Below are 12261 nucleotides of genomic sequence, written 5' to 3'. Positions count from 1 at the left end.
CAAGAGCACAAGCCAGGGCAAAATGAAGAATTCATTCACCAATTCCCATGGGCAGGCAGCTGTACAACCATGTCTGGGAAAGCAAAGTTCCATCATGCTGATGTCAGAAGACAAACACCACACTCCAAACATCTTTTTTTCTCCTTCTTCCCCCAGCTTTATATGCTGAGCACCACACCATATGGTGTGGTATATCTTTTGGGTCAGTTGGGGTCAGCTGTCCTGGCTCTGTCCCCTTCCAAAGGGAAGCCTGAGCCTCCTTTCTGGTGGGGTGAGTTGAGTCTTCAGATCATGTCCTTGCTTGGACAAAGGGAACAGATCAGGTACAATATGGAGTTTTTTCAGCCTTTTAAATGTTTTTGGAGTAGAAAGGAAAATAGAGCAAGCTACTTGTTTGCACCACCAGTGGGTCAGTCTTGAAAACCTGATCTCCCAACCTTAGTTTCTGTTTGGAATATCTTATTTGATCTATTGAAGTTTTTTCAGTCTTCTGGGATTTTTTTGGTTTTGGTAAAGAGAAAGGTCCCCTTTGAAACCTAATGGTCATAACACAAGGTGTATTGTTCTTAGTGTAAAAAATTTTAATATTGGAATAATTTTGTCTTGAACATGCATCTTGGGAAAGCCAGTTTGTGCTTCATTGTTTTATCCTTTGTGAGTAAAGGCTGGGTTTTGGTAGAACTATTACCAGTTTTGTTTCATAAGTGGAATATTTATGAAGATATAAAGATTGTCCAGATTGAAAAACCACTGTAGTGTAACCCCTTGGACTAAAAGCTTTTGGAGCTGTGTAAATATTTTAAATAATCCGGGCATTTACTTGATGTATCATATAGTTTAAATCAGAATATACAAAGAAGGAGGCTGTCCTATTTTTATGCAGGTAACAGTGTCCCTGCCACAGACAGCTCAGTGAAGTGGTGGTTGATAGCTGATACCAAGTTGAGCAATAAGTATTTTAAGCAATGACTAGTTTTGAAATGCACAGTACACGTTTCATATATCAGCTGTGATTCCAAAATGTGATATCATTTTGGAAATAACTCATCCTACTGGGCTTGAGGGAGGATCATTTCAGAGTACTTTGCAAGCCTATTGAAGATTGCAACTCATAGGTTTGCCTAACTCCTGGGGGGTGTCTCAGAGTGTCAAGGGGCTGTCAGAAGGCAATTTAAATAGCATGGGGCTGAGTTACAATGCCAGGCAGAAAGAAAACCTGTGTGTGTTCAGTGATGAGCTATGCCCTCAACATCCAGGCCCACAGGACTTTCTGGATACCACCATGGGAAAGGAGGATCCTGCAGGCATGCCCTGGGACCTACTCAGCCACTCCTCCTGGGGCCTGCCACCTTGGGTGCATCCCGGTGGGATCACTGCTTGGTGTTCCATCCCCAGACTGGGAGCTGCCACCCTTGGTGTTACACAGCAAGAATGCACCCCAAGGGCTGCACTGTGTGGAGCTGTGCACTGGGTAAATTTGGGAAAGTCACTCATGGCTTTGTGTCACAGTGATAAAAAAGGGAGTGTACAACATAATGGAGCTTCAATAGCAGCAGGAAATAATTAGAAACTGTGTTAGAAGACCCAGGAAGGAATAGCTGCAGTCCCACATCCACTTGCTTGTAGAGATGATAAAAACTTTGAAGGACTTATATTCAAGGATTGGGAAGAAGATAATTTATTGTCTTGTAAACATTTCTACAAAGGTATGCTGCAATCCAGTGTGGGTTATCCTTCTCCCTTCCTTCCCTTCCCTCCCAGAGAGGGCCAACTCCTACACAATTGGGAGAGAAGCCAGGACCTGCTCAATGTGCGTGGTGAGGGTAACATGGGACTTAATTTCTTGGGAAAGATTAACTAGGTGAGCTTCCCAGCCCAGTCACTAAGCTCATATGACTGGAAGGTTTTTCATGTTGTGAGGAAATTGTATTGTGTGTAGTCCAGTCAGAGTGGGTACCCTCGTGGTTTCTGCTAAAGAAACCATGCCTGATGAACCTAAACATTGTATTTCACCTCTCACAGCAATGCCTGTCAAAACACATAACCTGGCAAGTCTGGAGAACTCCTCACTATGTATAAATCGATTATGGGGTTGAGCAGATACAAAGAGAATGTCAATTGCTTGAAATTCTGTGCTATTAACTCAGAAACACTGACAGGGCTTGGTGCTAGGGCTTAAGTCAGCTGACAGGTAATAATAAGCAACAATCTAGCTCCACTGACACCTTTCAAGGCTGATGATCTAATGAACTGCAGAGATGTCATTCAAGGATGAGGATATCTTCCTGAAAAGCACAAGCTGAAAACAAGCAGGATGGAAACTGCTGAAACACACACTTGAGCAAAACCAAAGCCCAGTGGTATAATGGGAACAGTTGGGTAAAGAAGCAGGGGTCACTGAAATATTTTGGAATTTCCAAACACTGATCTTCCAACTGAAAGCTTAGTAGCTGCAAGGATACACATAGGACTTATTTCCAAAAATTCATCCACAATGGTGTGTCTGTGGGTTTTTAAATGCATAACCTCCAACTGTAAGAATGCACTTATCCTGGTGATTATTTGTGAGTGAGGAGAGATTTCTCCCAGAAGGATCTTCTGATGCCCTCAGAAATTTTCATGCACTTGTTGTTTTCCCCATGGCAGAGCACCATCACAGAAGAAGAAGTTCAGAGGATGAAGGAGCAATTCATGTCTGTCTATGATGTCACCACAGATGGACGCTTGCAAATCCAGGAGGTATCTCTGCCAAACCCCAGACCAGTATTTCTTTTATAGAAGGATGGAAAAGTAGAACAGACTTTTTATAGGGTCTATAGGAATCGGAAAAGGGGTAATGGTTTTAAACTGAAAGGGAGTACATCAAAAGTAGATTAAGAAATACTTTCTTTTAAATAAGGGTGGTGAAGGACTGGAAGGGGTTGCCCAGGGAGCTGGTTGATGCCCCATCCTTGGAAACATCAAAGGTCAGGTTGGACGGAGCTCTGAACAACCTGATCTAGTTGAAGATGTGCCTGCCATTGCAGGGAAGTTGGATTGGATGACCTTTAAAGGTCCCTTCCAACCATTCTGTGATTAAGACCTGTAGCAGACTTGGGAGATCTGGAAGATAGAGCCTGGGTGCAGAGGAGGTGACTCACAGAGTTTTACATTGGCCAGATCCTTTGGTCTGGAGTTTATTTCCAAGTCTATTTCCATGCCAAACCTGTATTTCACATACTGGATCAGTAACTACCCAAGTTTTTTCCTTTCCTTACTTTCATGGTGTGGGTTTGCTTTTTGTTGTGGGGATTTTTTAAATGTTTTTCATCCAGCTTGCAAATATGATGTTGCCGGATGATGAGAATTTCCTACTGCTTTTCCGACGGGAAACTCCCTTGGACAACAGCGTGGAATTCATGCGGGTCTGTATCTCCACACTGCCTCCTCCCCTTTGCACACCACCAGCTTCTTCAGCCCCAACCCTTCTGCCCCCTGTAAACACAGCTTGGGAAATAGATGGGTATTGTGGAAGCAAAACACATTCTGACCTGTTCAGATAGAAAAGGTTTTACATTATTTACACCAGCAAAACAGAGGGGTGGTATCTAGGACTGGACCAAGGTGCCCAGAGAACTCATTACATTTCACAAACACTTTCAGCCACCTATCAGTCATGCTACTACAGACAAAATGCCCCCACCCATCAGTTCACCCCTTCAGCTCCTCACCTGCAATACAGTATAGACCAAGACAGCAGAACAGGTACATTTTAAGCACCATTTTATTCTGAAATATTAGGCTGTTAGGGCATGGAGAGGAAACCTCCATAAGTTGGGTCAACAAGCCCATAGAACTTTGCCCAGTCTTCCTCTGATCTCTGCCCCCTAAGTATCCCAATGGGGAATTTCAGTTGTTCCAAAATCTCATGTAGTTACTTTTATTTCGCATACAAGCTGGGGGCTTCTGCAGATCAATGGCCTGCTGTATATGGCCTTGACTCAGGGCAATAAAAGTAGCTGCATATACAAATTAGGTAAGAAATGCAAAACAGTTTCTTAGAATTGTCTTCCTTCTATAGACAATATGTCTGCATTAAACATATGATATCAGTATGTAACATGTACAGCATCCAAGTGTGAGTAAGAGCTATTGTGTGAAAAGTTTCTTTTATTTCATTTAAAATTAATTAAATGTTGGCTAATGCAACAACTTGCTCATTATGGAAGTTCTGCTTTGAATCTTTACAATTTTTCACAGAGCAGATGAGTAGCTGCAATATTTATGTGCTCACATCAATCTATCCCCATTCAGATCTGGCGCAGTTACGATGCTGACAGCAGTGGATTTATTTCAGCTGGTGAACTCAAAGTAAGTTATTCTAACAAATCTCTTTGGGCTTGACCTATAGCTCACTGATGTCAATGGGAGCCTTTCCCTCAGCTTTACCAATTTGCTGTCTTTTTTTGTGAGTGACAAATGGCATTTCTGGGTTGTTCAGAGTGAGTTTAAGGACTTGTGCCTTCTGGCATGGTCTCAGGGGCCCTGATGGAGGGAGGATGATTTGCTGTTGCCCTCCATGTCCTGCTTCCCCCTAGCCTTGTCCCGTGACCCTAGTTGTCTTGGTGACCTGAGGCATCCAGTGAGCCCCACAAGGCTTTGCACATGTGCATCTCCCAGCTAAACAGAGCCAAAGCCATTGTGTTTTATTAAGGGAATTTCTTCTCAATCTCCTCCTGAACCTGCAGGTTTTCTGAACACTGATTTCTCATTAAAGATCAGGCTGTTGAGGCAAGAGCCTGTTCAAAAGCCATAACTCAAGCACTTTGAGCCAGCAATCACAAAAGTTCATCACTGGGCTGCACATCATGTGCTGAAGTCTCAGTGTGTGGCTTCAGCCTGTGTCCCTGCAAAGATGTAAGAGGTGGCTTGAGTGTTTTACTGAATGGTAAATATTTTGACTTGAGATCAATTAGCAAGTATTGCAGGACTTATGTTGTGTTTTGCTTATTTTGTGAGTCTATTAGGACTCACTCCAGTATACCTGCTCTGGGGAAATTTAGTTACTTTCTAATTTATTCAAAAAACCACCATGTTTCAGCTAAAACAAGTTGAACTTTGTCAAACTGACGACACTAGTACTAACCAGGAATGTGAAACTAAATTTATGTAATCCTGCTGAATTTGAATTTAATCTCCTACTGTTATTTCTTGAATTTCCACTACAGAGTAAAATTTCTCTCTTTTCTTACTACAGGATTTCCTGCGAGATCTCTTTCTGCAGCATAACAAGATGGTTGCTGAGGTGAAGCTGGAAGAATATACTGATACTATGGTATGAAAATATAGAATTAATGTTGTTTAGATCTGAGTACAGGCTAAAATATCCTTTAGGGTCAATGTCTACAGGACCATAAAAGCCCGGCAAGGTTCTTAAAAGGTGTGTCAGAGATCCCTGGGGGGAGTTAGCACACTACTGCTAACAGTTTTTGCACTGGACATCAGCTGTGAATGCATTTCAAATAGTTTTGCTGAGAGTCAAACTATTTCCTATGAGAAAAGAGCTCCACTTTACACCAAAGCAGGCTGAGCTCTAAACCCCTTTAAATACAGGTGAGGTGCATCCTTCTTCAGGATGTGTTCATCCTCAGGCAGATCTCCAGCTCATTCACTTCCTCTTTCCCTCGCTTCCTCCTAGCAAATCCTTTTACTCCCAGGACATGCAGGTATTTGGCTTTTCTGCTCTCAAAGCCCAGCAAGCCTTGCTGGCTCCCTGCTGCTTCCCTGAAAGACTGAGAGGTTGAAAGTTTCAATTCTCCACCTGATTTATCACAATATAGCTTTTATACTGCAATCAACAACATAGCATTCGGTGTGGGTTTAGCGACAGCCACCTGGATTTCAGAGCAACTTATTATATCTAAACATCTAAAAACAAGAAGGGAAAAAAAAAATCTCATTTCTGGTTGTCATTCTCAAGGGTATAATTTGAATTCCACTAGCAGACATCTATCACTGCAATTTTCTAAATGGTTTTCAGATGGGACTGCATTGTTTTTTGGCACAAAGTCTGTGTTTGAACCTAAAAACCAGTTTGGTATGCAAGCAAACAAGAAGCTGCCCCCATATTTTGCAATACTATGTTATGTATGTGTGATGTGTGTGTGCCCAGAAATGTGACCCTTTAGAGCAATGTGAGAAACTGTGCTGTTGCAGAAGAGTGTATATTTTGTTTTTCATATTTATAAGACAGTGAAGAGAGAGGAATGCCAGCTGCAGAAATTATTTTCCAACTGGCAGAGTCTGAAAACATAAAAAGCCCAGAAGCTACAGCTAAGACAAAAATATTTCTGGTAGCATTTACTGATAGCAATATCTTTCATTCTGCTCCATTAAGGTTTCCATCCCTGGTGCATAATCTCTAATCAGGTGCTGGGGAATTGGTGATCTGAAGTTTGTAGACAGTGGGTGGTTCATTTCCTCCAACTCATTTCCCTTCCCTTTAATTTCCCAAGAAAGATCTGTGGTTCTGCTACCCCAGTGCAGCTAGGTATCAGTGCAGCCCAGGGCTGACAGCCAGGAGATCTGGTTTCTATTCCCATGGTTTCTTGTAGAAGGGCTTTATATCTCCAGAGAGGCAGTTTAATCTCTGTGTTGGAGGATAAGATTTGATATGGGAAAAGGGATGCTTTGTATATCTAGGGAAATCTATGATCTGAAATGCAAATCTGGCTCCTGAGGACAAAGGTTTGCCAAGCTGCAATGCCAAAAGAATCAGGGATGTTAATAGTTATTAGAAAATGAGAATATGGCAGATGATATTTTTTCCCTTGTAATTCTTTTCTTTAAGCTGAAGATCAAGGATGTTTATAAACACACCTGATCCCAAAAGCTAAGGCAAGGTGTGAAATTATCACTGGCATAATCTTATCCTATGATATCCTGGAATAAAATAGAGGATGTGAATTCTGTACATAACAGCAAATTACCCATATGGGCAGTATCCTATAGCATCAGATACACTCCAGAAATTATTGCATAGGAAGTTATCTGAAGTAAGAAGGCAAAATTCCAAGGAGGAAAGAAAGATTCAGCCTTGCATTTGCAGGGTTGGATTAAAGAGGGAAAAGTGGCTCAAAGGTTTGATGTCAAGGCCCATGGTAATGGCAACCCTTCACTTCCTCTCTCTCCCTTCCCACATGGAGTGAGGAGCTACTGGAGTGCAGAGTCCCTCTGCCACCAGCACCACAGTTTGGGATAAATGGGTCAGTGGCCCATCCATTTTTTTCCCTGACTCTGTTATATCTTTGACAACCAGCAGCAGTGATTCCTTTTCTGCAGATTGGACATACTTATATTTCTCTCTCCTATTGCTTTGCTCCCCCCCTTTTATCTTTTTGGAGCACAAAGTCCTTGGGAGCAGGACCAGTTTCTGCTGCACACAGCTACAGAGTCTTGCAGGGTGGCCCATCTATTCAGCTCAGGGCTTTCAAGGGCCAGTGTAATTATTATTCAGTTGAAATAAGCTGTGTCCCAAGGATCTGTAAACCCATCTGTCTCCACAGGAATATACAGATCTCTGCCCTTTTTTCTGTATATGCGCAGCTGGCTGCACATCTTAAGCAGCTACTGATACCCTGAGTGGACCCTAGGGCCTTCTGGAGATAAAGGGGGAAAGACAAAAACTATAATTTAAAGGGAGCTAGCCTGGGCTTGAGGAAAAAAATAAAAACAGGATTTTATGGTTCTGTGCTGGGTATTTGCAGTTTGTGAGCAGACATCATATCAACCAACCAGGGCATGTTAAACTCTTGCCCCTTGTGCTGCTATGAATGATCTCATACAGCATTTAAAAAAAGTGCTGGGAAGAGGGAGAGAGTATTTCTTTTGGAAGAGATTGGTTGTCTCTGGAAAGGAACATCACTTTATCAGGTTGCTTAGCAGCTGCTTCTGAAGAGGCTATTCTGTTTCCTTGTGACCTTGACATCCTTTCTTCAAGGAACACTGGTATAGATCAGGGCTTTGATGAACAAGTGGTGAACTCCTATAAAGACAACAGGTAGTGAACACATCAGCATTGCACAAACTCCGTGAGTCTGCTAAATCAAATCTTAAAGAGCACTAAAGCCACTGGGGAAAATCACAAAAGAACATTTGAGTTCTCAAGACTCTTCATGGGAGAGCTGAAGTGACAATTCTGTGTGAGGAAGACCCTCTGTAGGGGCTTTTTCTCCATGTTTTTCTTCCATGCCTACATAGATACATATTTGTATTAATAGTCATTAACTGAGTGTGTATTAATAATCTACATGCACCCACTTGCAGTTCTTAGTCTTTGACCACAATCTGTAGGTTTGTTGCCTTCCCACAGGCAGTGACCAAGAGCTGCTGGCAGGGAGCAAGTGCTTGGAGGTTGATGTGAAGCCTGGTATTGCTCTGAACTTCCTGAGAAGAGGCCCCAGGCGTCCTGCAGTGTGTGTTTTGGGAGACAGAGTGAGCATAGCTGAAAATGGATGGAGGGTTTAAATAGCATGGTGAGAATCTTCTGCCTTCCTGAATTAAAAAAATCTGGAGAGATGAAGACTGGCCCCCTTGATACTTCATGATGAGGATACTGTTTATGATGACAGAACAACCTTTTCAATCCCTCCCACATCCCCTCACCCCCAAGATCAAGCTGTTAGTAGGTTTCTGGGTTCTGGTGAGGTTTCAGCTCAGAAATACCCATCTCATATATGCATTTGACAACAATTTTTAAGAGTGACAGATTCCATTATCTGTGTGTGCTCACAGCTGTGCACATAAGCAGAATATTGTAAATGCCAGGATATGAACTAGATTTGAAATATGGTTTCTGATAGTCTGCAGCTTCCCAGATAGCAGCATGTTACTTCCAGTTTGTAATCCAAAAGTCTACAAGCTGCATGCAAGGCAAGCTCATTTCTGAGTCAAACTTCAGCAATTTAAGTTGTTTATTCTGTTGAAACACTCACATGTGCAGCACTGACATTCACTTTTTTCATTGCCTTACGTTGATAATGTCACATGGAGCATAAAAAATTCCTTTAATATGAGCATTATTTTAGTCTCAGTGAAGTGCAAAGGACAGTTCTTTTCTAGCCTGCAGGCCATCTTTGCCCACCACAGGTTAATATTCTAGAGGGGTAATAATGTAAATGCAGTGACTAATAACAAGCATTGGTCATGAACTACAGCATTTGAAAACTTATAGATGGTGATGACTAAGGATGAAATCTTAACCCCAGAGAAGTCAGAATAGATATTTTTCCCAGCTGTAATGACACCAGAGTTTTGCTGGGCTTATTTGCAAAGGTTCTCCTGGACACTGAGCTATGTGCCCTGAGTGCCCAAGCCCACAGCTGAGGGCTCCTCATCTTCTCAGTGGAAAGAGAAAAAGGTTGCCTTCTCCCTGACAATGATCTGTGTCCACGAGTAGGCACTGTGTACTACCTTTATTGTACAGTGGGGGAATTTCCTGTGCTTTTGTGGCTTCTGCCCGTCCCTTCTGCAAGGATAATGCCGGAGTTTCAGTGTGGTCAGTTCCATGTGAAAGTCTGTCTGTGTTCAGTGCTGATACCAGCATACTCATGTGAGCAAATAAAAGCCAAAGCACAGAAAATTCAGGTGATTTAGACCCTTAACATTAGGTAGCATATCTTTGTTAACATCTCTTATGACCACCAAACAAAAGGTGTAATAATGGAAAGACAAATATTTATTGTATTGAAGAAAGCCTAAACAGAATTTATTATGTTTGTCAAGACACCAGGCAAACTTCCCAAAGCTCTAGAAATACCATAGGAGTCAAGTGTAGCCTACAAGACTGGTTCCCAAAGTGCAGTCTTTGGTCATCCCTTCTCCTCCTGGTAGTGATCCATGCCAGCCTCTCTCCCAGGTGACTGAAAGGACCCACACAGCTGATGAACACAAATCTGCCTCCTGTGTCCCTTCTCAATTTATTGCCAGGGGTGCTGTCACCTCCAGTTTTCTACCACACTTGCTGTGGCAAAAGCCAAGAGAAGCAGAAAATCCTGTTTAAGCTCAAACATAATTTCTGAAGATTAGAACCGAAAGAACTCAAGAGCTTGCAGTCTTCTGAACACCCCAGATAATGCCTTGGTCTCCTAGGAATCAAAACACTCTTGGAAATCCTGTACTAAAGAACTTATTTATGTGACACAGGTGGTCTGGCTGGGCAGGACACTGAGCTTTGTTCCTGAGGGTAACTTGCTGGCCACTGGGCCCCCCAGTCACTCTGCAAATGCCTTTGTGACCCCATCCTTCCCTAAAGAAAGAGGCCATAGGCAGTCCTGCAGCTTGGGCTGATGCCTGTCTTTATACAGTCTCAATAACCTCTGCATTTAGGTCTGGCCAACTTTTGTTTCAGCTGTTGGCCATAGGTGCCCGTGATATATACATTAAAATATATTTGTGAGAGTAGGAGGTCAAGTAAAACTGACTCTACCAGTGTCCCACTTAATTACACAAAGAAAGAGAGCCAGAGAAGATATGGAAGCAGGTTTTATTGAGTCTGCTGAGCACAGAACTATTTATTTTGGTTGTTTACTTCTTTCCTTATCTCTGTAATGGAAAATAATTCAGATTTATATTGCTCTTCAAAGAATGTGTGTATTTGTCTATTGTGGTGTTTCAGTGGCCTTTAGAACTGGACTGAGAAAGCAGAGATATTTCCTTTGCTGAATTAAATACTGATGGCAGTTTTGATTTTGCACTTTTAAAAAATGGAGATGTAATTTTATTTGCAAACCAAGCTCTTACATATTCTCTGTCTGTCTCAGAGTGCCACAGAGTACATTCAAACAAACAGGGTGTGCCCTTGGTGCACTGCCATTAAAATGTCAGTGAATTAATTTGTACAAACACTACAAACACTTTAAAACATGGGGTAGCTTGACAGTAACAGAAATGCATCATTTTATAAAGCATACTCCTAGATGCAACAGAGCTTTTAGTAAAATTGAGTGCTATTTAAACATGCCAGACCTTGTCCTTAACCACATTGTGATGTTTCATATCAGCCCGGCAGTGTAAATATACCTTTCATAAATGTAAACTGAAAATCCATCAAATTTAACATATCAAGATGGTGTGTGAAGGCAAAAGTTTAAATTAGAAACAACCTCATAACCATTGCAATTATCTTCTTCTCCCATTATGTGTGCTTTGTCATATGGGGTGGCTACCTCTGTCATTCTTTGTGTACTCATCCACACAATTAGCAGATCAGATCAAACACTCATATGCTTGAAACTTGAAAGTTTGATTAAAAAACCCTTCCCCAGGCTGTTCCCTGAGTAATGCAGCACACGACTGCCATGTAGTGGGTATGCATGAGCTCCACTTGTCCCAATAACAGGATTAGGTCTATCTTATTAGCTGTGGTACCTGAACTAATTCAGTGAACACTAGCCCTTCTTCCTACATGTTTTCTATCTTTCATGTTAGTCACTGGGCAAGAATTAGCTTGGTGTAGCTCTTCCAGACAGACTTTTTTTCTTTCTGTTGACTGGTATGGATGATCAAAATATTGCATGTGTTTGAAAATTGTATTCAGGGTAGTTGTGGCAGAAAAAGGACAAACAGACAGAAAACACTAAGGTTCTCTCTTACAAAGCTGAGTGAAGGTCAGGGAGGGGAGTTGATTAGCTGTAAATAGATGTCACTGAAATGTCAATATCAAGCTGAAAGATAGGGTACAGGAGAAGAATGTTTCCTTCCATTAAGCAATCCACCAAGGAGTTTATTACCTCTCTATTAAATGTGTTTTACTGGGACCTGCACTGCTGCAGGAATATCAGAAATTGGTAGGATTGAAAACCATATGCTCACAAAATTGATAATGAAGCAGAAAGTCTTTCACATCTTAACCACTATCTTTCATCTAGTCTGTTTCATTAAGAGTGCACAAAACTCTTCCTGGTTATTTGCAGCTTCTGAAACCATGAAAATATGCTGCATCCACAAAGTAGAGCAGATGTAGGGCGGGCAGGACACATGAAGTCCCAAGGCAAGGACAGCTGTGCTGGGATACTGATTTATTTTCCTGGAAAAGGACATAAGGCTGGAGAGGTTTCACTGGAAAAGAAACATGAGACTGGTCCCAGACAAGCCTATGTGAAATGACAATTGTGCCCCAAGTCTAGTTCTTGGACAGGAAACCACCAGTTCAGGCCTGTTCCCATAAGCTCGTACGGAGGCCAGGACATGGTGATCACAGAGTTGAACTTCTCCCAGAAACTC

At 42.0% G+C, this 12261-nt stretch overlaps 1 protein-coding gene across 2 annotated transcripts in view; it reads left to right on the top strand.

Annotated features, from left to right (window-relative positions):
- SCGN (secretagogin, EF-hand calcium binding protein) overlaps positions 1–12261 on the top strand; it is a 37113-nt gene that overhangs the window by 17631 nt on the left and 7221 nt on the right. For both annotated transcript variants that reach the window (XM_064703461.1, XM_064703462.1), the window contains 4 exons: positions 2647–2739; positions 3315–3404; positions 4294–4350; positions 5237–5314. In XM_064703461.1, coding sequence (XP_064559531.1) covers positions 2647–2739; positions 3315–3404; positions 4294–4350; positions 5237–5314 — 318 coding nt within the window. The remainder of the gene's footprint in view (positions 1–2646; positions 2740–3314; positions 3405–4293; positions 4351–5236; positions 5315–12261) is intronic.

The sequence above is a fragment of the Zonotrichia leucophrys genome, chromosome 2, assembly GCF_028769735.1.
Source record: "Zonotrichia leucophrys gambelii isolate GWCS_2022_RI chromosome 2, RI_Zleu_2.0, whole genome shotgun sequence".
NCBI classification, from domain to species: domain Eukaryota; kingdom Metazoa; phylum Chordata; class Aves; order Passeriformes; family Passerellidae; genus Zonotrichia; species Zonotrichia leucophrys.
This window is presented reverse-complemented; position numbering and strand designations above follow the sequence as displayed.